Source organism: Triplophysa rosa, linkage group LG4 (assembly GCF_024868665.1).
Source record: "Triplophysa rosa linkage group LG4, Trosa_1v2, whole genome shotgun sequence".
Classification (NCBI taxonomy): Eukaryota; Metazoa; Chordata; class Actinopteri; order Cypriniformes; family Nemacheilidae; genus Triplophysa; species Triplophysa rosa.
In genome coordinates this window covers 23,136,833-23,160,954 of record NC_079893.1, presented here as the reverse complement: position 1 = coordinate 23,160,954, position 24,122 = coordinate 23,136,833, and the positions used below count along the sequence as shown (strand labels likewise).

Sequence of the window (24,122 nt, the reverse complement as noted above, 5' to 3'; positions counted from 1 at the left end):
TAAAAATAGGCATTAATACATTTGTTTACAACTTCATTTATTTATTTATTATTTATAATTTCCATTTCCACACTGCCTTTCCTTTTCCGATTTGCTATTTGATTAGCTTAGTCATTTAGCTTTTCCTTTTAGCCTCTCCATTTAGTATTTCCCTGACACTTTGGGTCCTTGCATTGGTAAAACGAGGTTAAGCAATGCAAATTAGCTATGGCGAGAGAGCTCTCTGATTGGCTAGTTCCTTGTACGTCATGTTCAGAGGTATGTTAGATGAGCAATGGAGAAGAGGATAGACCTGTTGTTCAACTGCACTGCACAACTGCATCATGCTGTCAATCGGAACTAAGCAAATCCTCGTCTTTCATTGCAACAGATAAAATGTGATGATGACTATAATTCACAGTACACGGATAAAATCAGTTGTATTTTCTACGTATATAATCCGGAAAAGCTTTAATTCATGTGTTTTAAACAACATCCGAGCACACTGTTCTAGTGGTACAAGCAGTAAACAACAAACAGGTCTACTTCTACTCGCATCATTTCGCACAAAAAAGTTTTTATCCAGGGCATTCAAGATAGAGTAGTATATAGATGCGCCTGAAAAAAGAAAACTTGTGTTCACAGCAAGTGCGAGCAACGGATGATGAGTGCTTTGGCAAGTAGAGAAAGCGTTCTGCATTTTCCACGAGTTTTAGACGTTAATGGCCCGTAAAAAAGACACACCTTCCGCAAGCATTTTTTTTCTAAAAAGTGGTGGGGACATGTACATGTACGTCCCACCTATCCCACCCGCAAATTACGACTATGCTCATCTGACATACCTCAGCAGATGACATACAGTACGCTACATGGAAATGTTAGTAAAACACATGATGATGAAGACCGACGACGACGATTTGCTCAGTAAAAGAAAATTATTGACAGCGCGATGCAATCATTTCTCCCTCCAACATAAAGCACATCACATGCTGTGTATATTCCGTTTTATTTGTTTCTCTGAATGATATATTGAGATGGAGAGTTTGCTTAGATTATTGATAGTGTGATGCAATCGTTTTCCCCTCACTCATAGTATGAGTCTCATTACTCTCATACAATAACATAAATACAAATACAATAACATAAGCAATGAACATGATGTGTAAATTGTTGGTTTTCTGAAGATTACAATGAAAGACAAGGATTTGGTTAGTTTCGATTGACAGCATGATGCAGTTGTTTCCCTCAGCACCGATGGGCCACTGCACTGCATGAGCAGACCGGGGGAACCAGAACGCGAGGGGGTGTGTGGTGCGCTGCTCTTGGAGAAAATGTCCAGGGTCACTTTTTAGTCCTGCCCTCACACATAGATAGTACACAGTAGCATCTGCTGCTTCCACGTGCAGTGTGAATGTTCTAACCTGTTCTAACAATACGTTTCCTTTTCTATGATTTCTGTTAGAGAAAAAGCAGGACTCACTGTGGTTACACGTACAGTGACCAACAGGTCTATCCTCTTCACCATTGCTCATCTAACATACCTCTGAACATGACGTACAAGGAACTAGCCAATCAGAGAGCTTGTTACAGCTCTCTCGCCATAGCTAATTTGCATTGTTTAACCTCGTTTTGCCAATGCAAGGACCCAAAGTGTCAGGGAAATGCTAAATGGAGAGGCTAAAAGGAAAAGCTAAATGACTAAGCTAATCGAATAGCAAATCGGAAAAGGAAAGGCAGTGTGGAAATGGAAATGCAAATGGTAAAAGAAATCGCCTTTTAAATGACTGATTAAAGTAGTTTAATTTGTAAATCCAATTATTTATTCCTCTTTTTAAATCGCATTTTCAAATACATTTTGAAATTCCACTATTTATTTAGGAATTAATTAATGCACTTTAAAACGATGTACTTATTGGGTGTTTTATGTTGTTTTTTTAAATTTGCTTTTTAATTTGAAGTATTTATTGATGGATTAATATTTCATTTATTAATTCTTTTTATAATAACGCTTTTTATTGCCCATTAAAATGTTAAATAATGAATGACTTTATCAATTCGCCTATTTATATTTGTATAAATAAATGAAGTTGTAAACAAATGTATTAATGCCTATTTTTATTGTAGAATTACTTATTAAAGGGGTCATATGGCGGAAGTATGTGTTTTTGGTGTGTTATAAGTTGCCCATGCATGTATTAGACACGTAAAATTGCACAAATGAAAGTGTGGGAACAAAAGATGCATTCTATCTAAAAGCGAATGCTCAACCAGACTTGCCTGAAACGCCTCGTGTAACCACACCCCGGTGAATCTACGTAACTTCGTAACATGATTTGACTAAGACCGCCCAAATCTACATGTAGTTAAGGTGAGTGTAATTGTAAATCTCATTGTATCGTCTGTCAGTACAATTGCTTTGGAACCTGATGTTCCGAATATGGTAAGAGGCGTTACATTTCCGTGAAGTGCTTGCAGTATTTGACCAATCACTACACACTGGTGAACTGGCCAATCATAGCACACCTCGCCTTTCAGAGCGATGAGCTTTGTAAAAAATCAGCGCGTTTCAGAGAGGTGGGGCAAAGAGGAGATACAAACATGCACGGTATGTGGAAAATACAACGTTTTTTTAACTTTAAATGGCGTATACACATTGCGTTACATCTAAAACAAACAATAATATTTGTTTTAGCCGTGCAATATGACTCCTTTAAACTATGAAATGCTTTATTACTTTATACATGACTCTTCCGGTCCTCCATAGAAACCTAACATTGGGTGGCAAATGAAAACACAATGGATACGGTATGATGGTTTCTTCTGAACTGTTTGAATGGCTTCTTTTTTCTTTGTGGTATTGCAGTCAAGTAATATTGCTTAACAGAAGTACAGTAGTAAAGCAATCATGGAAAAGAAGTCTTCTTTACAGTACCAGACAAATTATGCAATTTAACCTATTTTATGTAAGATGCAAGGGCTGTAGTGTCGACTATATGAAGCGTATGATAGTGATATGAAGTGGAGACCTTGACCTAGTGGCATTGAGCAGTTCTTAACACTACTCACAAACCGTCTCCGGCAGCTATATAAACATTGATGTTTGAACTGCTGAAGAATGAGACAGGCCCTCTGTAATATATAGCGCTACCTTGAAGTGTCATTTAAAGCTGAAGTGTTTCTTTTTTATCTATGTTTAAATGTGTGCACACTTTGAGTTAACTGTAAGGCGTTCATATGAGAATTTCCTTGAGGTGTAAAGTCTCTGACGCTAAAACTTTGCTCTGTTCGTCTGACAATCCCCAAAGCCAAGCAACCCGACGCTGAAAGATTTGCTTAACCATTGGCGTACATTTGGGCCAGATCTGACTGCCATTAATATCCCATATTGTTAGTAAATATTTTTCAGTTTCAATTCTGTTACTTCACATGAGGGTTGTTTGTGCTACACAGACTAGGGATGCACCGATACCACCTTTTCCTTTGCCGATCTGATTCCGATACCTGAATTCTGAGTATCGGCCGATCCTGATCCGAAACTTTTATTGCCAGAGGTGGATAGTACTTAAGCATTTTTACTTTCAAGTACATTTTAAAATATCTGTACTTTATCAGAGTGTTTTTACTTTGGACAAAATATACTTCCCTACATTATAAAGCACATCATACTTTTTACTCCACTACATTTCATAAATAAATGTTGTTTTTAACCTTTTAATCCTTGATTTCATTAAAATCTACCACTTTCTTTTACTGAAGTATTTTTACTTGTAAAAGTAGAAAAGTAGGATTTTTTAAATGTAATTAAGTACTGTATTAAAGGTAAAAAACATACAAAATGTATTTATAAAGTGTAGTTAGTCCTTTTTGAAGCTTAAGAGTAACATCCACGGATAACGCAACGGATCGGATTTGAATGGAACCTGTCAGTCTGATACCCGATCCAGCAAAAAAGACCCATATCGGCCCCAATTCCAATCCAGAGTATCGGATCAGTGCATCCCTAATACAGACCAAAGTAGACATTCACTCAGTCTACAGGTTTCTGGTTTCTTTAACCTTTGGATGTACGCAAGAGGTTAAGGAGTTGCATTCCAGCAGTGAGAAGGAGGTGTGAGGCTTGAGGACACTCAATCCTCCCTTTAAACTCATTCCTCGTGCTAGCTCTGCCTCAGGAATGCCTGGCATTCTCTCAAATCATCTGATGTCTTGTTTATGCTGAGGAGTGAACATCCATTAGGGAAACTGTTTTAAGGTCTACGGTCCTCCTCTTCGTATAAACTTTCAGCCTCTGCTCTTCTTATAAACTTTCAGTCTCTCCTTTTCTTGTCTCCCAGTTTCTTAATATTTCTTGTTCATCACTCTTACTTTTTTTAACTAGTTCTCTTCCTCCCTAATGGTTGCTCTTCCCAGCTCTTGCTGCTATCAGCAGTGTGATAATGTTACGTCAGTCACTAATCTGGCAGTAAAGACTCTATTGCTCTTTGTTTTCTCTCTCGCTCGTTTTTCTTTATTTCTGTTGTGTTCAGTTTTTTGCATTGTCCTATTTCGAACCATCTTTTGATCGTCGTTTTCTGTTTTGTATTTAGGCTTTTAAGTATTTTTCTGGCATTGTGGGTTTCATTCGCTGATCTGGGGCATTTAAATCCTGGATTGTTCTGGTGATCTTGGAATAATACTAAATAGATTAAGTTACCCAACCATCAGTGTTTCCCACAAAATTTTGTGAGACTATGGGGCTAAACATATTTCACTCTGGGGGGCCTGGGGGCCCCCGTAAATTTTTTTAGCATATTTTAAAGGTAAATGCTGCAATCTGGTGCATTTTAAGAGCAAAATTAAGTGACTCAATCTATAAGAATACAATAGCTATAGTAGTAATTTAATCATTGGCACCATAGATATAAATGGGGATAACACATGGTAAAATGAGAGTTCACAAACAAAAAAAGTCAAAAACATGTAGAGCATGAGCCATCAAAAAATGAAGCAAAAGAAGTGTTTAACAGTTGAACTAATTTATATATTACCATATATTAAAACGCAGGCCGGGCATCAGGCCTTTTCCAACGCAGGCCATTGTCCCACTCCCCCACACGGCACGGTGGGACACCGCATGGTTTTGGACACGGTGACACACAGGGCAGCATGTAATCGTGTGTGGCGTGCCCCCGTATAATTTATTTTTCTTACGGCGACAGCCGAAGCTAAAGGAGGAATTTAAGCAGACTCATGCCCATCATGCATTCAAATCATTAAAATTGGCGGTTGGCAATCAAACTACGTTCTGTGCCTGAGCAACAAACAAATATACTCAAAACATTTTTCTAACCTAATGAAGAAACGAAACGAAATAAAACGTTTTAACTGTTTATTTATTCTAAACTAGTTTAACAGTTTAAACAGTGTCATTCACATCATTAATTCAAATTCGTGCTCCATCACATTTGGCTATCAAACTATGCGTTCTGCACGTGAGCCACAAACAAAAAAATACTCCAAACATTTTTCTAAATTAACTTAATATCGAAATGAAACGAAACCTGAATAATTTGCCATTAAAAACAAAACAGAACTATTTTGGCGATTTGGAAAAGCTTAAACGAAGTGCTTTTGGCGCTAAATAAGGATGGATATTAGAGATATAGCGCCAAAAGATAATCATTATAAATGTCATGGGTGCGCATGCTGCGTACAGCTCCGTTGTGTAGACGCGCTGCTCATTTTAACAGACAGAAATGGTGTATGTCAAATGTCCCTATATGCAGATTGCTATTTTAGCTGGAAATAATATGATGCTGAAGCTGATGAAGCTGAACATAATGACGTTAACGCCATGAGGTAATGCTATCTGTTTGCTCTGTCTTACACTGATAAAATCAATCGTTTGTACTGTGGATAACTGCAGTGAATACTGAAACATTAGATTTTACTTCCCTCAAACGATGTTGTATTCCGTATGGCTTGGCGACGTCTTAAATCCTGGGCAGTTCACGTGTCTGCGTTTCAACCGTGAAAGCTGAAACAGTAGCGTGCGAGCGTGCGTTCGTATGTACAGTATGTGTCTGTGTGTGTGCTGTGCACATTGCGCTGAAGCAACAGAGAGGGGGACGCATTTTTAGCCGTGAACAATGGCACAACAACGAAACAGCGGTGCAGAATTCAACGTTACAAATAGTTGTGTTGTTGTAAAAAAAACAATTCGGCTCGTTTTAAGACTGTGGTGGAACAAAATAGTCTACGGCGGGCCGCCATAGTCTCGTCAATGAATGGGAAACACTGCAACCATTAGTGCTTTCATACTCTGTTGCATAACATCACTAAACTGCACATAGATCTTTTTTAACTAGATGTTACAGATCACACACAAACATTTGTACAGCTATTTTGGAGGACATTCAATGACACAATGCTATTTACAAGGGATATGGGCAAAATTGCATAATTGCAAATTGCTGTATTAGTCTATTGTTGAAATAGACTAAAACAGTGACTTGCCTGAATGACTGACTAATAATTTTACAGAATCCTTTTGTAGTTAGACTGGTTTGACAGTCTGCCCCTAGTCAGACATTTATTGAGAGACATATTCTTTATAGCTAGACAGAACTGATTTGGGTATGTATATTTGTTCCTTTTTTGCAATTTGAGAAGTTTGACCTTGCCGTGTTAAGTTGGCGCTTGAGACGAAGGCTCTCTGCTTTAATGACATTGAGCTTTGAAATACTTTTTTAAAAACATCGATTTGCAATGTTTTTACCAGTAATTATAAATCTCCTGCTTTGATCGGAACAGAATGAGAGTTTTCTCTTGTGCTCTTTCTTGTTGTTAAAGTGTGGTACATTCGGTCCTAATGAGGGGGGTTCACTAAACCTGACGAGTCAGCAGACCTTCTGTTTTCCAGCTGACCTGTGCTCTCATCCTTCTCTCTCACTTTCTCGCTGTGTCTCTGTTCTCCACATCACTTCCTGTCTTTCTTTCTGATGTGTGCTATTAAGCTAGATGGATTTGTTCATCAGTCTCAGTGTGTGTTTGGTTTGAATGGCCCATCTTCATCTCATCTCTATGTGCTTTTCTGCTCTTGAGCATTTTATTATGTCTGCCCCCCTCTTCCCACATGTCACCCTTGGATTGGTATAGCACAAACAGTTCCTGCTGAACTGGCAGAAAAAAAGCTCTTCCTTTATCTTGTTTCTCCCCCCTTCCATTTCTTTCCAATAAAAGGTCGGGCTGTTTGCTCTATACCAGCTGTAAGTAAAGAAATACAAACTACTGAGGTGCATTGTAAATTTAGACTTCACGTCACGTCACGTCACGTCAGAAATACTGTGATACTGTTAAATTCTTTTCAAGCTTGACCTTGTTGGGGGTCTTCAGACCCCCCCTCGAATCACCAGACTCAATTCTGGTATATTTTAGTATGCCTACTTTCGTCCAATCAATTTCTAATAAATCAAATAAACTCATGGCAAATTATTACTATACTATTACAATCACAAATAAATCAATTACATACTGTATGTATGGTATGTTGGGAATGCCCTTTGAAGTTGCTAAATGGGCCTTTTATTCATAAATTGTAATGTGTACATGTTTTAAAACAAACTCTGCATTTTCAGATAGTGAGTGACACTGCCATACAAGCGTGGGCAGTCTGTCGTGTTTGTTACTGGCACGATTATGAATAGAAATTAAGCTGTTTTTCACAAGTGATATAGTCTAAACTGTGTTTGTGCGGCTTGCTTTATTTTCAATTGACCTGTTTCTTGAAGCTGACAGGCTTGTAAAGTGTATGCTTATTGTTGTTTTTTTCTAATTGACAGTAGCTCTTTGTTGGCTCACAAGTAAAATATTTTGCTTTTCTCACAACGCACTGTGATGTGATGAGAATCACATTAACTCAAAATGGATGAAGTTGTTCATTAAACAGGCAAAAGTCTTTAATCCAGTTGACATCATGCTTTGGTTTCTAAGGGCACTACCCATTGCTTGTATTACAAATCTCCCTCTTGCTCTTTATATCTGTGGGCAAACTGCGGGAATGCGTATTATTCTCTTCTGGAATGTCGCATTGGACTATATTTAGAGTCTAGTTTCCGTTCCTCCTTTTCCGTTTCTTTTCTCTCCTTTTTTCAGATGGGACAAAAATAGCCATGGTCATGTCTTCGGACTCACCTGGGAATTCATGCTATCGAGACGCCTATGTTTGTGTGTATTTATCAGCGTTTCTGACTGATTTTAATTGATTATATTTAGCTTGTTTTCCTGCCTGTTGTAGATAGCGATAACACCTGCTAGAAAATCCAACATAAGCTGGTTAGCTTTGTTTTGGAACATGGGCATTGGTAATTCAGTTGCAGACCAACTTGGACCAGTAACAAACAAGCCATCAACTGGTCATGCAATTTTAAGATGCTAAAGCCCAATCTGAACTGAATTTCGGAACATATTGACCAGCTTGCACCAGCTACAGTGTTTTAAAACACAGTCATCCAAAACGCAATCATCAGTTTAAGATGGGTTTTCATTCAGAAAGTACATCCGCCATCACAACAAGTGAGGTTGTCTCGTTTTGGCTTGACAAGTTCAGACTTGAAGCATGCATTAACCCAAGTTTGAATCACCCTTGTGCAGCTTTAAAGCTTTTAGAGAGCTTAGAAGCTGGTGGCAACCATATGCTCATATTACATATTTTTTATATCTAATTCTATTTAGCCGAGAATCTGATCACATGTAACCCTTTCGTAAGTGTGAAACTGACTTTATTTAGCTGAGAAAAGTAGCTATGGTGCCACCCAGGCGAATTAGCTCCTTAAATTGTGAACTCTAAACTCCCACCCTCCTCAGCTCGCATCACCGGGAGAGAGTGGCGAATTGAAATGGTTTAGACTCTTCGGGCGGGTGCACAAATTGGCTAATACACATGCTATGACTGCAAGTGTTTATTGGAAGCAGTGGGTCTTTTTCACGATCATTAGCTAACTGAAAAAGCCTGAGTCAGTGTACCACTCGCACTAAAAGCTTAATTTCTCTGCAGGTGGCCTTGTGTGCGTGTATGGTTGCATTTTATGTGTGGTTGTGGGTTTTTCTCTACTGTATGCTTACTGTATTTACTGTAGTGAAAATAACATGCTTGCTTTGCTACTAAGCTCAAACTACCTTTTAGTACCCCCCTTCTCTCTCTCTCTCTCTCTCTCTCTCTCTCTCTCTCTCTCTCTTTCTTCCTCTCTCAGACCTAAATCCCAGTGATATTTAAGGGTCTTAACCTGCGTCTTTCATCCCTCCGTTGCAGAGCGTGTGCGAGATCTAGCGTTAGCCCATTGCTACGCGCTGCGTTAGCTAATGCAGACAGACACGCTCTGAGCGTGTGCAAAAGCTCATGACCCTCTTCACCAAGACAGACTGCAAATGAGCTGCTGTCTTTCTCTCCTCGATCTCGATCTTTGCCTCTCCGCTAGTGTCAGCATTCCTCCCCTCTCTTTACCTCTCTTTCTCTCTCTCTCTCTTTCACACCCTGGTTCTGTCTTGTTCGCTCCCTTTTGCTCTGCCTCTTCATCTAAGTAATTACCACTCACCTCCGACATCTCTGGTGCTGTCATATTCTTTCTCTTCCTTGTCTCTCTCTCTTTCTGTCTGTCTGTCTGTCTGTCTCTTTCTTTCATTGCGTCTTCCTCCTTAGCGTTTTTAGAAAGGAAATCAATATAGGCATGACCCTCTCAGGATCCACAATATCGCCTTTGGGTGTGGTGGCTGTTGGGACAGCAAACGCGGCGTTAGGGTCCTCGATAATCGTTTTCGGTGGAACCAGTCGTTGCCATAGTAAAAACTTAGCAACCTAGGCCCAGATGGAATCGGTTCAGTTTTTCGACATTTTCCTCTGTAGTACTTGGGGATGAAATATCTGCAAAATGCCATTCGGCAGATGCTTTTATCCAAAGCGACTTGCAGGACATTCAAGGTATATTTTTTATCCGTATGTGTGTTCTCTGTGACTTGAACCTGGTTGAAGATTAGTCAAACTGTTAAGCTAGGAGTATTTAACTCTTATTGGTAGCTGAAAGCATAATCAAATTATTGTAGAATACTAAAGAAACATGCAGGTTGAGGGTGGTGTGTTGAATGACAGATGTTTTCTCCCCAAGCTCTGTGTACGCCCATTCTGTGCTGTGCTGGCCCCGACTGATTTGACAGATCATTGTGTAATAAATGATACATTAAAAAAAATTGTCAGTTGGACATTTTTGGAGGAGCCCAAAGGAAAGTCTGGGGGGGATGCTCCCCCTAGCCTCCCTATACACAGCCCTGCAGCCAGTTAGTGTAAAAGCAATACTGATGTTATGAAATATGTATTTTATTGTGTTTAAAACAACATCTAGTTTTCCAGCCAGTTTATTCACCAACATTCATTAAGAAAAAATGCGACAAACGAGGCTTTGTTCTTTTATCATTATGATGTCATAAAGCACATTGTTTGAAGCCAGTTCTTTTTTCGCCCCCTATTATTTCATGACAGGAGGGGAGATGCTCACTTAGCAGCTCTCTCTCTCTGTCTTGTTCACTGTAGGTAATTAGTGAATCAGCCAGTAATTAGTTTGCTTCATGTCTGGTAATTCCCTCTCATTGCCCACAATGACACTCCCAGCCGTCAACACTGTCACGTCGTGTAAAAAAAGAAAAGACACCTCGTCTTCCCCTTGTCGAGCGAGCGTGTGTCGTGCCTCGCCCACGAACAGCTCTTTTGAGGTATTCTGTGTTGGTTGCGTTGTGTGTGTGTGTGTTCTTAAACGCATTTACCCATCTTTTCTATTTCCCCTCTGCGCTCTCTAAGTGTGCCGGATTGTTTACCTCCCTCTTTTTCTCCACCTCTCTCTCACCCTCCCTCTCTCTCTCTAGGATCGGAAGTCCCCGAGGCCTTGCATTCTTCAGTCCCTCCCCCACCCCATCCCTCAGCATAGACAGAACACGCAGGACAGATAGAGCACGCCAACGTTTGCGCGGTGCCCTCCACATTAAGATACGACACGAAGCGTACGTGCTCACGCATGTCCATGCACGCGCAGATGCTACGCTCTCAGATATCTAAATGATTGCATCCCTTCCCAAGAGGACGAGGCTTTTTCTTCAAGTTTTTAATGTGCGCACGCGTGTATGTGCGCATGTTATCTGATGAGGTCTGTCTCCGGGGTGGCTGTAGTGCTGTTGAGAATGACTTACTGATAAAAGTACTGAGAGAAAGAAAGAGAAAAAGAGAGGGGGGAGGAGGCCGCTTTTGACTGGACACATAAATCAAGGCCCTGGTAATTGCTGCTCAGGAGAAAAAGTGCCTGAGAGAGAGAGGTTGTGAAACTGAACACTAAAGATGCACTAACACACTCGGGCACACACGCACGTATTGCAAGTGTTGTCATATTCAGACCGCTTTTATAAACAATACGGCTCTGTTTCAAAACCAAGTGAGCTATGTAGCTAAAGCCCGAGGTGTATCGTGCCTATACGTATGGTGTGCGACGTAAATTTCGTCATTAGCAAGGCTCACAAGCAACATGTGTGTGTCCTTTGTACAAATAGTCTGTGTGGTGCGTATGCGTCAGTCCCACCTTTGTGCATAGTCATTTGGCATATACATCAAAAAGCTATAGCATACAATTTTACACATACAATAGCACACTCGTAAACCATGCTAGTCTGTTCTTTTTATGTGCAATATTTGTTATTTGTAACGCTAAGGCAATGCAATACTCTGATACATACACAGCAGGCATATTATGTATAAAATACTCTATATTTGTTCCTAGGCTGTTATTTGTTATCAATACTATGAAATACTGTACATGGATAAAAACTGCATTTATCATCTTGGATGAACTGAGCCACTGGGGTTGGTGCAGTGCATTCTGGGATTGCCTTTTCTGCAAAAGATATCTTCAATGCTTCAATCAAAATGAAGTATACAGATGGTTGACCCCTACGCTTTGAAGCATCTTTCACATGCCTGTAACGCCCTTAAACACTATCTAGGTGCTACAATTCTGTGTTGTATTAGCACACTCTATTTTCCTCATTACACACGTACAACCAAGACACACACACACACACACACGCACACACACACACACACACACTCACACTCACACTCAATTTAGCCTGTGCTTGTCTCTCTGTGTAGGAATGTCGGACAGTAAAGAATGGAGACGTGAGGCCGTGATTGGTCGTTTTATCTTCCCTCTTGAGAGGGGAGCCATGATTGGCTCACTCATCCCAGGAAATCGAGACCGTAAAAGATGACAATTAATCTGTCACAGATGCTCTCAAAAACCCTTCACCAATCAAACACTGTTTCAACAGCCTAAAACATTTCCCTCTGCTCTCTCTTTCTCTCTCTCTCACACACATACCTTTGGTCTCTCGCTCACTCGGATAATAAAGTTCATCTTAATTTCTGCTTCTGTCGAGCCTCGAATAATTAGTCATGATCGCTTTCAACAAGGCGCAGCTGCGAGAAACAAAGGAAAGATAAGAGGAGCGAAAGAATGAGGGAAGATTTCCAAACAGACACGCACAAGCACCTGTTGTGACATTCAGCTGCGAGTTTGTTGTGCTTTTTGCGGGAAAGCCATTACACGCGCACTCCTTGACTTTACTTTTATAAAAGCAGAACTGAATCTGATAGCTTATGGCTCCCAATACTGTGTTTTATGCTCGCGAAGAAAAACTGAGAGCAAGCGAAGGCTACGCCGGCATCCGGGCGAGTTTTAATGGAGAAGGGAGAGTGCGAGGGAGACAATTCTGTGCTTTTGTTACCTTTTCTCATCCTTACATCAGATTTCATCACTTTCCCTTCTTACCTCTACCTGCACATCCACACAGAATGGGTCGGCCTGTGTTTAATTGAGCTCCGTGTATATGTGGGTGTCTGTGTATTCTTTGTAGTTATTTCTGAAAGTCTGAGGTGCAGCCAGTGAACGATGAACAGTTTCACGACCACAGGCTTGTCCAAACAAAGGAAGCTGGTAGTCTCGAATGCGAACTCTAAATTTGAATCTTGGGCGAATCTCTGCAGCACGGTTCACTGTAGGTTTCACTTTCATTTTCACTATCGCGCAATTTTAGTCGTACATCAAACATTATGTTTTGGTCCTCGAATCTGATTGGACGTTGTCAAGTTTATTACAATACAAACATTCCAAATCAAATACCGCGCATCAAACTGGGATGCAGTTTGTGGATGTGAAATTTTCTTCTTTTCTTACCAACTGTATAAAAAGCACAACTGAGGTCAGTACGTTGATGTTTTAATCAGTTCAATGGCAAGTTGATTAAGTATTTATACAAGGAAATAAGTGTGCAGGGCTGCGGATGAGTTTCTATCCATAATGCTTGATGAACTGGTGCTGAACCTGTGTATGCAGGCGTGTGAGTGCGCCCGCGTGTAATTGAGCTGTAGACAGAAATATGGCTTTATGGCCACCACTAATGGCTTCTGTGAAGAGAGACTTGGAGGGAGGGAGGGAGGGAGGGAGGGAGGGGAAAATATAGAAGCCAGGAGAGATAACGTGACACGGGGAGGAAAGGGAGGGCAGAGCGTTGGAGGTAGGAAAAGGTGGAGAGTTTGTGGAAAATGGGAGAGGGGCGGAAGAGTCGGAAACGGGGGGGGGGGGGGGGGGGGGGGGGGGGGGGGGGGGGGGGGGGGGGGGGGGGGATGTATGGGTGGATGCTACAGTTGGGTGCAAGATGATTGCCAGTCCTATTTTGTAACAGGTGTCTTGTGGAGATCTTGACAATGTGTAGAAGCAATATTTAGGGTTTTCTTTGTTCAGATGAAAGAAAGGGTTACACATTCAAAAGCATCATTGAGTAATTGAACAAATGTGTGTTTTTGTAAGTGGTAAATCTGGATTGTAGATTTCTTGGTTTCAGCTCTGGGTTTATTTGCTTCTCTTCGCTGTCGCTGCCTGCTGGGCTCTCATTTGTTTTTGTGAACGCTCTCAGTAGATTTGGCGTGATTGATATGCCACCAAATAATCCGATAAAAGGGCCATCAGGTCCTGGTAGTTGTGATGGACAGCGCCCCCTTCATATTTTACTGGTAGTCTCCATTCATCAATTTGTTTAAACATTGAGTTTAAGACATTAAATACCTTTAAGCACACTGTTTTCTTGTTATGTGGACATATTATTTTCTATTATGTTAGGCTGGTACATAATAATGACGTATCATAATAATGAATAAAAAGGAAGATGCCCTTTGATAAGTAGCCAGTAGGCTTTATTTATATCACAGATGTTGCATGATTTTCCAATTACATTTCAGTTGCAGGTGTTATTAAAGGTAGGGAATTATGATTGGATAAGAAATTGTGTGCAGGATGAGTCAGGATGTTTTCTGTCTGTTTTCCCAGAAGAGAAAGGATACAAATTTGAAATATAATTTTATATTTCATGTTTTTTTTTTTGTTGACACATTCCAATTAACACTTAATAATAAGAGCAATGGTGATAGACTGATATATTCAGGCCAGGCTGAGGAATTGCCCAATATTTGGCCATTTGAAGATTGTCAGATGTTAACTGTGCCCGAGTAGATTAACAGTGGTCTTTCTGCCAAGTGTCAGTTCCGAAATCTGCCAAACATTTTGCCGGTGGATAGTGCACTTTAAAGTGGAATTTTAAGTGAATACTGCATTTCATTTTAGCAATAGATACAAAAATGCTGTACATCCTAAATTTATATATTCCCATTATATCAACCATCTGCCACCTTGCTCTCTAGATGCTGTATTAGTATTCAATTCAACTTTATTTATATAGCGCTTGTGCATTGTTCCAAAGCAGCTTTACAGGAGAAAATAAGAAAAACAGAAATGCACAGAAAAGGTAAAATACAGCACAGTGTATGGTGTTTATAGAACAAGCAAGATCATTCTTGTAAATAATATCTAATAAATGCAGTCTCCCGGTGAGCAAGCCAATAATGCCCTGTGGCGAGGAACCCAAACTCCAATGATAAATAAGTGTAGAAAAAAAACCTTGAGAAACCGGTCTCAGCCGGGAGGGCCAAGTCTCCTCTGACGTGTCACAGCTGCACTCAGTGACTTTGATTAAAAGTTACTGAGTATATGTTTATGAAGAATAGGGAGAGTTTATTAGTTGTTTAACTGTTTAGGTCTAATTTGGTCTTATTTTGTGATCGATATCAGACAACGGAGGAATGTTAATAGCAGGGAAATTAGTAATGGCTTAATGTAACTGAGTGCAGCTATAACTTCAAACTGCTGTCATGTGATGTAAGTTTAGCATTTAATACCAAGTATTGTAAATTTAGCATTGATGTGACAAGTAGTCCGTCTTTGCTCTTGGTTGGGGACGGAATTGCCTGAGATGGAGCTGGGATGGTCAGTAAGTCCGCAGGCTCTCGCAGGAGGATGGCAGTGGATTTTCAGCTGTAGCTGGCGTAATTGACACTAGCCATTAAAAAATATATATATAGGTCAACTAACAAAGAGCAGCTTGTATTTAGTTTTAACCCCAAATTGCAAATGCATTTAAAGATGGCATAACTTTTAGTTTTTGTATCTCTGCCAGTTGTCCAGTCAGTATTCCCTCCTACTACCACTCATAAATGTCTATATAAGAACTGTGTTTTGTGGTGTATTATTAGAGGGGAAGTTTAGTGTCTGATCTGGGCCAAGTGGAATCAATGCTTGTATGTATTAGATCAATACAGTCCTGCGGTGTGTACTATATTGCATTGTGCAAACTACAGTTTTCTCACGTGTTATGATAGTCTTGCCTATCTCTGCGTGTTTGTTGGCTTTGGTAAATCAACACACTTAATGCTCTCACCAACTAAATGCTTAAAGGTGCATTGTGTAGTTTTTTTATGAAAATGCATTCATGAGCTGTACAACTACAGGTCAGTCATTGTTATGTTGAAAGCCACTATGATTTTGCCAAGTGGCTTTGTGTTCTAACATCAGCTTAACGCAGACATTGTGATGATTATTTTAGCATTTTTTTTGGTAAGTGATGGCACAGAAATGTGAGACAACTGTAAGTAGGTCAGTTGTGTGTCATTGGTGCTTTCAAAACAGGTGTTTGTATGAGTCCAGCATGTCAATGTCTTGTTCAACCAGGGCCTGGTGCTACTATCTGTTTGTCAAACAATGGCCGACAGGTGGACAGTGAGGCACTAGTGTTTTGAACACAAAAGCGTCATACATCTGAAACAGACCAAGGTTCATACGCAATGTGTTTGTCACGTGATCTTGCTCCTAATGCTCTATATATCCTAGATTGAAAATATGAAGGTGGAAAAGGAGCAGGAGAGGATCTCTCTCTCTCTCTCTCTCTCTCTCTCTCTCTCTCCCCCTCTCTCTCTCTCTCTCTCTCTCTCTCTCTCTCTCTCTCTCCCGCTGCCCGCTGTCGTCCATCATGGCTCCTATGAGCACCATCTGCTCAACATTACAGCCACTGTTGCCTGGCTACCTGCTCTCTTTCTCTCTCCCTCTTTCCTGTTTTTTCTTGGCTCCCTCTCTTTAATGTTTTTTTTTCTGTCATCTGAGTCCTTTTCTCTCACCCCTCATCTCTCTCTCTCTCTCTCTCTCTCTCTCTCTCTCTCTCTCTGTCTCTCTCTCCCCGCCTGGTTGAGAAGTCTTTGGCTCACAAGCGTTATCCGGCAGGAAAAGGAGACACATCTTTTACACCGCTCATGATTAAGCCATCTGCAGAGAGAGCTGAAGGGTGTGGGGGGGGGTCGTAATGAAAAAGAGTAAGTAAAGCAGCGAGAGTGAAAGAGAAGAAAACGAGAGGAGGTGAGGGGAAATGTATAGGAAAGAGGGAACGACAGCGAGAATGGAGACATGAGCACAGAGGTGGAAGAAACAGAGATAGATGACTTCTGAGAGAAAGAGAGAGAGAGGGAGGACGAGTCTTGTGATAAGAGAAAACAAATCAACACTGCCCCCTTCTGGCCTCTCTGTGATCAACATGGAGATGAACATGTAGATCGGGCGCTTTTTTGTCACCATGACTGGTTCATGTTTGTCTAAAGTCTTGGTGTAGTTCTGGGACTTGTCTTGGCTTCCAGCGGGCAATTTCAGCATTGTGGATGTGACATTTTCAGGAAACATCTGTTTATATTTTACTAAACCCCGATGTAGGATTTCTTTGAATGAAAATGCACAAACCAGAAGCAATAATACCCAACAAACGGAGAAGGGGTGACTCTTTATAGAACATAAAATAATTATTTTAATTTTCATGTGTCCATTTATGAGAATATGCAAGATATAATATAAAATATTATATAAAACAAAAAATGGTTCATAAAGAGACTTGACATGGGCAAAATCTGACCTGTCCCTATGGCAAAAACCTTTGGTAAAAACTTCATCTTAAAGTTGACATTTGCATGGTATTGCCCCAATGTAGTAATTTCAGTTAGCTCAAGTACTCTGACCCCACACAGCTGCTGCAGTCGTTAAGACAGGTGACAAAAAAAATTGTAATTAAAGTCCCCGTGAACCGGAAGTTGCGATCGTTTTTACTTCCGTATTTTGACGCATTTCCAAGTGAATTGGAATTTGTAATGAGAAAATTGTGGGCGTGGCTTTCGTCTTACTCTGCGATTTGATTGGATGTATAAAAACAGCCGTTGCATTTTGAAATGGCACTGGCAGCAGACTGACAGTTGAAGGGGAGGAGTTAACGGATGCTCCGCCCAAGCCGTCTAACATACGTCATTTAAGATGGATAGTCATTAAAGGACGGAAGTGCATTTTCAGATTTTAACTGTAGCTTATGAGGGCACACGAATTTTAAAAAGAGAATGACCCACTATTTCATGAAAAAATAGGCATTGTAATGTTTAATTTCACTGAGACTTTGAGTTCTTAGTGGTGATTATGTTTTTATTAAAAAGTCATAGGAATGAACCTAATTTTGATTCAAGGTCACCAGTTTTTGCTGAATAGTTCAATAGACCGAATAGATGTACAGAACACTCTTTGAGTGACTCCTCTCTTGTGATTTCAGGATCAAGGAGTGGTTGGGCTGCCGCGGCAGACGGGTGGAGTCCAGCCACCTCACGGAGCACCAGGGGGCGTGGCCTCAGCTGGGCCTAATGGGACGGGGCCTGGCGGTTATATGGGCAATCCGCAGCAGCAGCAGCAGGCGGCCATGATGAAGCAGATGATAGCTATGGAGCAAGAGAAGAGAGCCCAGCTACATCTGATGGAGCAGCAGAAAGCCCAGCTGATGAGAGAGAGACAGCAACACCAGCAACAGCATATGCTGGCAGAACAGGTGAGTCACCGTTTACATCACAGTACAATGAGGGGATTTCCATTGCATGTGTAAGAGATCAACAGGTGAGACAATCTGCAATGAGTAAGATTTTCATTGCCACATTTTGCAGTGTTATAATGCAACAGACATGACCTGGGTGTTTATGTCAAGCAGCGAGGTCAAAAAACACAACCTAAAAATGGAAATGTGCTTTCTGTTAAGCTGTTTGGGGTTGCTGATAAGGAATGTTGATATTTATCTATTGTTTTCTGCATTGCTTTTCTTACTTTTCCAGTTGCAGCAACAGCAGCATCTCCCGAGACAGATGAGTCAGGCGCAGAGGAATCCATATCCACTCCAGCAGTTTCAAGGCAAGACACACACACACATGAAGAGGAAAAAGGAGGATAACAACCCCCACCCGAGCTATTTTATCATAAAAACACTAAGCACATTGCCACTTAATGTGATATAATGATTATATTACTTTATGTGGCCGAGGGGATTTTTAGCACAGTTAAAGGGGCTTGCAGCGAATTGTAAACTTCTCAAGATGATGTCAACTTAAAAAGATCTAAACTCCTCCTTAAAGCTTTTAAGTGCAGTTCCTCAGTTTTAAACTGAGAAATCGTTTTCTATTTGACACCTCGAATTCCTGCCTGGCCCCTAATAAACGAGGCATCTCCTAGCATTGGAGCTAATGAAGCTGAATTACACACATACATTCACTCAAATGATGGATTCTTTGATCATGATGATTATTAAATTATGATAAATGTGTGTTTGGAGGGGGTTTGGTCTCTTATAGGTGTCAATGGATGTAATATTTCACTCCCTCATGTGGATTCTCCTCAATCTCTGTTTAAACAAGCTTTGGTTAAAGAGGCACTTGACTTTAAATGTTTGTTTATCACAGCTATGCCAAGATGATTTTTACAATAAATTTCCCTCGTGTCATTCCAAACCTGTATCACTTTCCTTTCTTATGGTGAACACAAAAGAAGATATTTTTAAGTATTTTGGTAACCAAACAACATTGGCCCCCATTGACTTACATTGTATGGACGCAAAATCACTTCGGACATTTCTCAAAATATCTTCTTTTGTGCTCCACAGAACGAAAGTCAAGGTTTTGAACCACATGAGGGTGAATAAATTACAAAATTTAGATTTTTGGGTGAACTATCCCTTTAAGATATAGGCTAAGAAACGTAGGATACGTTGCATTTTGTGTTAATTTCGTGCCCGCACACAAACATCTTATTCTCATCTCATATTGAGAGTACTTGGATCATTTGAGTTTAATTGGGATAGGACTGTCATGCACAGAATATGTACAGAGCACAACAGATGTCGGTTAATGTCATTTTATTTCCAATTATTTTAGGCACGTCCCAGGAGATGGTGGCGAGGAACCAGACGCTACAGAACCTGCGGAACACTCGACTTATGCAGCAACAGCAGCAACAGAACCCTGGAATCCTCCAGATGACGCCCGTACAGAATTCTGCCGCCATGCCCTCACAAGGAGACATGAGCATGGCGTACGGTGGCCAGACGGGTGCACAAACAGGCATGTACCAGGGCATGAACCCGGGCATGGGCCAAATGCTTCAGCAGCAACAGCAGCACCATCCCAACCAGACGGGCATGGCGATGGCGCAGAGACAGGCGGGCGCTGTCGGGCAGGGGATGGTCGCCGGAGGGGCAGGAGGCGTTTACGGACAGGGAATGCTTATAAACCCTGCGCTCTCACAGCAGCAAATGAAAGCAGGCGCCGTCGCCCCCGGTGGGCAGCCGATGGCCAAATCCCAGGTTCAGAGACTGCAAAGCATGATGGGAGGTGGAGGTCAGACGTGGCCTCAGCAACAGCAGCAGCAGCAGCAGCAAAATATGCAGGCCATGGGTGGCAGGACTTCAAATGACATGGTGGCGTTTAACAGCAATCCTGCCTATGCAATGCAAGGTGGGCAGCCTCCTAGGATGGCCAAGCAGCATTTCGGGCAAGCCATGGGTGGGCAGACTATGGTGGACCCACGCTCTATAAACCCAGCAGCAATGGGTGGGCCCATGATGCCACACATGGCAGGGCAGCCAAGGACCAACCAGCCACGGGGTATGGTGATGGCGGGCATGAACCAGGGCGTGCCCAACATGACCGCTTTCGGACAGGGCTCAGGGCCTCAGGGCATGCCGGGTGCATCAGGTGGGGGAGGGCCGTACATGCCGGGCGGTCAGCCTCAGGGCTACCAGAGGACGTCCAATCAGGACCTGGCGTACGGTTACGGCAGCCAATCGGGGGCTGGGGCTGGAGTTTCGTTCGGCCTGTCGGATGGGACAGATTTGGATACAACGGAAGGTTGGATGGAAGAGTTTTTCCCCAACCAATAGCCTACAGATTTTTTTTTGATAGGACAATTTCATGGGAAATGTGATTTCTTTTTTTTTATTACATGGTCAACAATTCTAAACAATATATTACATGTCGTGTATTACATGTGTGTGATGTCACAATATTTAAACCAACTCCTCTCTGTTTGGGTGGTCGCTTCTCACGTAAGAATCCAGGCTTTTATGTTGTAATTCCTTTTTTTTCTTTTAAAACAGCATTTTAGCTGCTTCACAATTGAATTTTATCCATTTTTTCCCTTTGTCCTTAAGTTGTGTAAAGGGCAAGAGGCACTGAAACCTGCAAAATGATATTAGAAAAGATTTTATAGACCAACTTTGTCTTGTTTTCAATTCCTTCATTTGTTTCATGAAAAACTACAGGTATACGGGAATTTGGGGTGGGCTTTTGTCAACTATAGATCGCTTTTTCAAACCCAAACAATTCAACACACCTCCTCTCATCCCTCTGTATCACATGTCTGTTCTCTCTCTTGACGTGTTGTGATCCTCTGCATTTGATCCGCTTTGTGTGCTTGGTGCTGTGTATGTGTGCTTTGCACTATGAGCATCACAACAAACACATCAGACTGTTTGCTCTAAGTGCATGCAAGATGGATGCTCTGCTGTCGCTAGGCAACCAGCGAAGAGTGTAGCTGTGTGTGTGTGTGCGTTAATATCGCTCAAAGAGATTTGGCAGCTACAAACTTCTCTCTCCCCTCTGTAAAACTGTGAGACAGAGATGTTTTCTTTAGTCACAATGGCAGCTAGAGAGGAATACAACCATAACGTCAACTCGTTCGGATCAAAACGGATTAATGGCGGTTTAATGTAACACCCCACACACAATTGCAAAGGTTGTCAAATAATCTGAGACGAATTTAGTGTTTTGATTTAGTGTCCGAAACATCTGTTCTTCAAACCTTTAAGACTTGCATCATTCTTTTTTTGTTTTTAAAAAGTAATTGCTTGTGAACACGCAGGTTAAAAAATACAAAAGGGAAAAACAGACCGTACATACTGTATTTCATTTTATGGTTCACACCACTTATCTTTCATTTGACCAAATAAATAAACATTTGCTAGTTGATTTTTGATCACACAAAATTTCTTCAAGCTCCCCCAAGATACCGACGCCGCGATAACTTTGTTACTGTCTAAAATTTAAACTTGACATAGATTTACTTTATTTTTACACATTAGCCTCTGGTACTCTGGTACAATATTTTTTTGTACAAACCATCTCGTACGTTACCTAAATTTCCTTAGTGTTCAGTGAGTTTTAATCTGGTCTCATTTCAAGTGTTCAAAATGAAAAGGCATCGTGTAAGTTCTCAGCTAGTTTGACTGACTTTGTTGAAATGCCACATGAATATCAGTTTTTCTCCTCTGTAGTGTTGCTGTATGATGTCATAGTTATGGTGTCTAGTTCTCTGTTATCAAACTCTATTTAAAGTCCAGTCTGATTGTTTCAGCTCTCTGAGGAATGTAACATTGTGACTGACTTGCCCTGGTTACTTTTTTTTTTGGCGACACAAAACGTTTTCATTTTTGTCTTAATGGGATACATTCACAAATACAGTGTTTGATGTTATATTGTTGCAAAGGGAGGAGGTGAGGTCCATTTTGTCTCACCAAATATCACCAATCCGGGACCAAGTTTAAGATTAATGCGATGTTTGATTTTTGTTGAAGACATCAATCTTTTACTCTTCTTTTTTATTTCATACTGGTGCTGACATATATGTGATGGAAAAATATATATATCAGATACAGTTATTTGTAAATATGTTTTTACAGTTTTAAATACACCAGAGGATATGTCTCTACTCACTGTAAAGATATTGCTGTTTGTTGAAGATAGAGAAGTATTTTTATTTCATCTTTTTTCCACTTTTAAACTCATCTGAGCTATACCATTGCACTTCAGACAATGTCTTACTACTAATTTGTAATGTAAACCTCCTCTAATTTTTATTTTGAAGGTTTTTTTTTCTAGTTTTAAGATTTTACTCTGTATCTAGAGCAGTGCTTTTTTCGTTTTCCATGTACAGAATTATGTAAATGGTATTGCCAGAGTTACAGCAAAGAAATTGTTTTTCAGAAAAAATACATTAAAGAGATTGATCATTAAAAATGTTCTCCCTGATCAGATATTAAAACGAGCGTCTTTATATTTTTTATACCTGTTTTAATTTACACATGCAGTTATTTTAACGAATAACAAGGTAGTCAGTATGAAATTTATAGGCATGCTCAGTAAAGACTTTATCAGTTTCTAAACAATGAAGAATATGTGGAAAGTGGGACTTTAAATTAAAGACAGTAAAAATGTAGGTTTCTAAAACCCTCTAAAATGTAAAAGAAAAAGAACAAAGGGTGGGGAAACAAAATATACAGTTTGCAAACTTAAGACATCGATTGAGAGTACAGAGATTACCCTGATATATGTTTATTCTAAATATTTTCAGGACAACGTTTGTATGGAAATGGTAAAATGTTGATGACAGGGAGAGATGGAGGGCAGGTGTTCCCAATCCTTATTAAAGAGGCATATGCTAAAGAGCACAATTTCATATCTTACAGTAATGAATCGCCCCACTTCCCTGTGTCTCTGTCTCTCTTCTGATGATGATGATGAATGGAAATGTGTCACTGGGACAATACTATTATTCATCTTCAGAGATAAGACTGGGGTGCAGGAAAGGGGTTTGTTTGGGTGCTGCAGTGGGATGATGTGACTGGCGCCCCTCTGCTTAATGGGGTCATTCAGTCCCTCAGCAATTTGTCCATTAGTTAAATAAAATATGTTTTTTATTCTGCTTTGGTAAAACAGCTCGTGCTGTAAATCAACTAACAACCATCAGAAGACTTTAAATGACAAGCAGAAGATGAAATAAAAGTATATAAAGCAACATTACTCGCAAATATGTTTAAAACGTGTGTTAAAACGTATAGAAATTTACCAACTTTTACCTTATTGACACTGATAGCAATATGACGTTTTGAAATGTAAAATGCTATACTGCTTGCTACTATGAATTTAATCGAGCAATGAAAAACTTTGCACAGCGTCTTTCCTGTAATGACCACTAGATGGCAGAAAGGGTCTTAAAAATAAATTATCAAATTGGCTCTGAGGACCAGGATGTTTCCAAACCAATTTAAACCTTAAATAAATAAATATTCCAAATGCTTCTTGGGCATTTTTAAAACGGATAGCTCCAGTCCCAGCTTACAATTCTTCTCTATTTTTATATAAAAGTACAGTTCCAATTTAATTTCATCATGCCAAGTACAGCTAAATTCCCTGGATGTGTTCTTGCGCCACTCCTTTTAATGAGGATGCATCTGGAGCTGACTTGGATTCATGAAAGTTTACAATAATGAATTCTGAATCTGCACCAGCATCATAGGAACAAAGAAGAATAGCTCCCAAATATTTTGTACTTTAAAATTGTTTTGCAATTTCT

At 40.4% G+C, this 24,122-nt stretch overlaps 1 protein-coding gene across 1 annotated transcript in view; it reads left to right on the top strand.

The window, feature by feature from the left end:
• The window catches only part of maml3 (mastermind-like transcriptional coactivator 3), a 110,241-nt gene extending 87,435 nt beyond the window's left edge, over window positions 1-22,806 (top strand). Inside the window, exons 3-5 of the mRNA XM_057330971.1 lie at window positions 18,010-18,279; window positions 18,557-18,632; window positions 19,649-22,806. Coding sequence (XP_057186954.1) covers window positions 18,010-18,279; window positions 18,557-18,632; window positions 19,649-20,652 — 1,350 coding nt within the window. The 3' untranslated portion in view covers window positions 20,653-22,806. The remainder of the gene's footprint in view (window positions 1-18,009; window positions 18,280-18,556; window positions 18,633-19,648) is intronic.
• The last annotated feature ends 1,316 nt before the right edge of the window (window positions 22,807-24,122 follow it).